Source organism: Papaver somniferum, chromosome 2 (genome assembly GCF_003573695.1).
Source record: "Papaver somniferum cultivar HN1 chromosome 2, ASM357369v1, whole genome shotgun sequence".
Taxonomy (NCBI): Eukaryota; Viridiplantae; Streptophyta; class Magnoliopsida; order Ranunculales; family Papaveraceae; genus Papaver; species Papaver somniferum.
This window is the reverse complement of record NC_039359.1, coordinates 212,835,246-212,838,826: the sequence shown is the minus strand read 5'-3', so window position 1 is coordinate 212,838,826 and position 3,581 is coordinate 212,835,246. Positions and strand designations below refer to the sequence as shown.

General features: G+C 35.2%; 1 protein-coding gene across 1 annotated transcript; it reads left to right on the top strand.

Moving 5' to 3' along the window:
• The first annotated feature begins 424 nt into the window (after positions 1-424).
• On the top strand, positions 425-1,951 carry LOC113352784 (protein ENHANCED PSEUDOMONAS SUSCEPTIBILTY 1-like). The gene has a single exon (XM_026596560.1). It carries the CDS (start codon positions 425-427, stop codon positions 1,949-1,951), a length of 1,527 nt encoding a protein of 508 aa, XP_026452345.1.
• The last annotated feature ends 1,630 nt before the right edge of the window (positions 1,952-3,581 follow it).

The following is a 3,581-nucleotide window of genomic DNA, read 5'->3' as shown; positions in this document are numbered from 1 at the left end:
ATATAGGTCCACTTGTATGAAACTGTGATTTAATCAGGTCGTATTTTTTAGGGTGTTATATATTTTCGTTCATGATAAGTCTTCATTTTGGATAATTTTTTCTTTCTTTTTGGGTTATCGAACCTGTATGTTTATCTTCGTAAAAATATGTACGTATAAGTTAACCATAAATATAAGTAAAAACAATGCCTATCTTCACATTTGTACTATTAGTTTATATCATTTTAAAAAATCTTTAATGTATAGCATACACCACGCTCAAGGAAATCCTCATCTATACTAAATTTGGGGAAGTGACGTACAAAACTAGCCAAACATTTTAAGGTTTGTTTACTTTCGAAATTTAAGTATATAACCCTCTGGCTTTTGATTAATAGATTAACTTCTCCATCTGTACATTTTAGCGACAAAGATCATAATGAACATGAGTAACGAACCAGGATTAGTTCGTTGTCTTACAAGATGCACAATCAAACCATACCCTAATATTTCAAAACAAACACAACCAGCGCATCAGCAAGAAAGGAAACAACAAAAACCGCATCACATACAGAAGCAGCAATCGTATCACTTAACTCCATGGGATCTTTCCTTAATCTCTGCACATTCTATTCAATTTGGTCTTCTCTATGCTAAGCTCCCATCATCATTGTCAGTATCATCAGTTGATAATGTTGGTGATCAGTATCACTCTTCGCCGGGGGCCTTTGTTGATCAACTGAAGCACTCCCTTTCTCAAACACTTCCCCATTTCCTACCTCTTTCAGGCCGCTTTGTGACAAATAAACACGACGACCCACCTTCATCTTCAATTTCAATAGAATGCAGTGATGAGAATAACTCGTTTCAAGGAGTCGAATTCATAGTCGCTGCTGCACCTATTACGTTAAACGATATTCTCTCTCCGCGCTTGATACCACCAACGGTTAGATCGTTCCTTACCCTGCACGGTGATGGAGCCATGCTGATGGTTAACCACGACGGTCACACCACTCCACTGCTCTCCGTACAAGTAACAGAGCTTGTAGATGGTTATTTCATTGGTTGTTCTATAAATCATGCTGTTGTGGATGGAACTTCTTTTTGGCATTTTTTTAATGCGTGGGCGGAAATTTGTAGAGAGAAAAAAAATGCGGACGAGTTCATATCCCGGCCGCCTATTCTTGACCGCTGGTTTTTGAACGACTACCAAAAGCAGGTGGATAACGTAGAACAAGATAATCATGCTATCATCAACCTCCCTTTCTCTCACTCTGACGAGTTTATCAGCAGATATCCACCACCTCCTCTTGTGGAGAAAATCTTTCACATCTCAGCCCAATCTATGTCACAGCTGCAAGAGCAGGCAAACAACGAGTGTGGAACAGTTAAGATATCCAAGTTCCAAGCCTTGACAGCCCTGATTTGGAGATCGCTAACACGAGCACGTGGTTTACATCCTGAACAAGAAACATCCTGCGGGATATGCATCAATGATCGAGACAGATTGCATCCTCCGCTATCCGAGAATTATTTTGGCTGTTACATCACCGTAGAGATGGTTAAAACCAAGGCAGGGGAACTACTTCGTCAAAACCTTGGATCGACCGCGTTGGGTCTGCATGAAGTTATAGCTGATCACACAGATGAAAATATTAGGAGCTGGCTAAATGATTGGAAAAAGGAACCAAAGATAATTAACCTTGGATCCAATTATGATAATAGCAGTATGCTCGTAGGAGGATCCCCAAGATTCAACCCTTATGGATGTGATTTTGGTTGGGGTAAGCCCTTGGCAGTTCTTAGTGGCTGGCCTTATAAATTCAGTGGGAATGTTTGGACGAATCCAGGTAAGGCTGGTGGAGGGAGCGTGGATCTCGAGATTTGTCTTTCACCAGAAGCCATGTCTGCACTTGAATCTGACGACGAATTCATGGGTGCAACCTCAACACATCATGAGAAGATCTTGTGATCATGACCAACACTACGGCCAAAAATAAAATAAAGACATAGCAACGTAATTTCATTTTCTTTTTTTTTTTCTAGTTTATTATCAAAAACTAGTTATGCTTAAGAATTTAAATCAAAAAATATTAAACTTTGATCAATGTATCCACGTCCTAGCTTTTCCAAAAATTGTTGCATCTCCTTATCCGTGTTGCATCGGGTCGTTCTTCTCATTGATACCCAGGTTATATTTGTGGTATTTAGAAGAAAACGTGCCATCAGGTGGTATAAGTTGATTTTTCTGACTCACCCCGTCCTATTGACTCAATAACTAGCAACACCAAATTTACACTATGGCAAAGAAGTTTATTATTGGGACGTCACATTCCAGTAGAGGGCTTTACTTAGATTCCAAAGTGATCAAAATATTGATTATGGGGCAATCTTGATTTAATACCATATGTCTAAATACCCTTCCACTAAAATAAAAATTTAAAAACTAAAATCAAAACCTAATTCTAATTGAAAAATCTCTTCTTCTTAATTTCCTCTCCTTCATCAACAGTAAATTTTTCCTCTTTTTTTAATCAAAATCTTTTCACCGCCTTCGATCAATCGACGATTCGAAAAAATTATAATCGTCGATTGAATTTTCTATTAAACATGAAAGAAGCATATTAATAGAAGTAATCGTAATCAACAAACAAATTATGTTTGAAATGGCTAGATTCATTGAAAAATAGAAAAAAACTAGGTTTCAGAACTGGTTACGGTTGAATTTTTCTCTAAAAAAACTTAGCCGTAACGGTTGAGTTTTTCTCTAAAAAAAACTTAGCCGTAACTGTTTTACTGTTGGGTTCCACTCTTATAAAACCTAATCGTCAAAATCATAAGTTAGAATTTTTTTTTCTTACGGTTGGATTTTCTTTATTTTTAACTAATTAAACCAAACGTAAAAAAAAAATCATATGCATTTGTGTTTTCAGATTCTTTAACATTTCTTAAAGGAATGAATCAAGATTTTATTGGTATTGTTTAGGAAAACAGGAAAGTAATTAATGCCATCAAATAATCATTAACAAAAAGATTTGTTTGAGATATTTAACGAAGATTCGCGGGATCAAAAAAGTTGCTCAACCATATCAACTGCTAAACACATTTATCCTAAATTAAGAACATATTATTTTGTCTTAATTTTAGAAACCGGTATAACTATACTCCCGGATATATTGACGCTGGATTTGGGGGAAAGAAAAATTATCAACTACATAGATAAATTTTTACAATTGGTAAATATAACAACCGAATCTGGACGTAAGCAAATTTACGGTTGGTTTTTTCTATTTCCAACCGTAACTGTTTTTTTTTTAATTTAGGTTTCCTTACAGTTAGGAATTCATCCTCATTTAACTGTAAGTTTGTCCGAATAGCTAAAATATCCAACCTTTTTAACGTATTAACGAACTTGATTTCTTCTTATAAGATTCACCTAAAAGTGAATCAAAATTTAAGGTTTATCAAAAAAAGAAAATAAAACTATTTTTTCTTCTATTTGTCTTCTTTCAGATAATCAAAAACACTAAAACTAATTTTCTATCTCTAACTATAAATGAAAATCGCTAATCTAATCTAATAAAATTAGCTAATTTAATTAA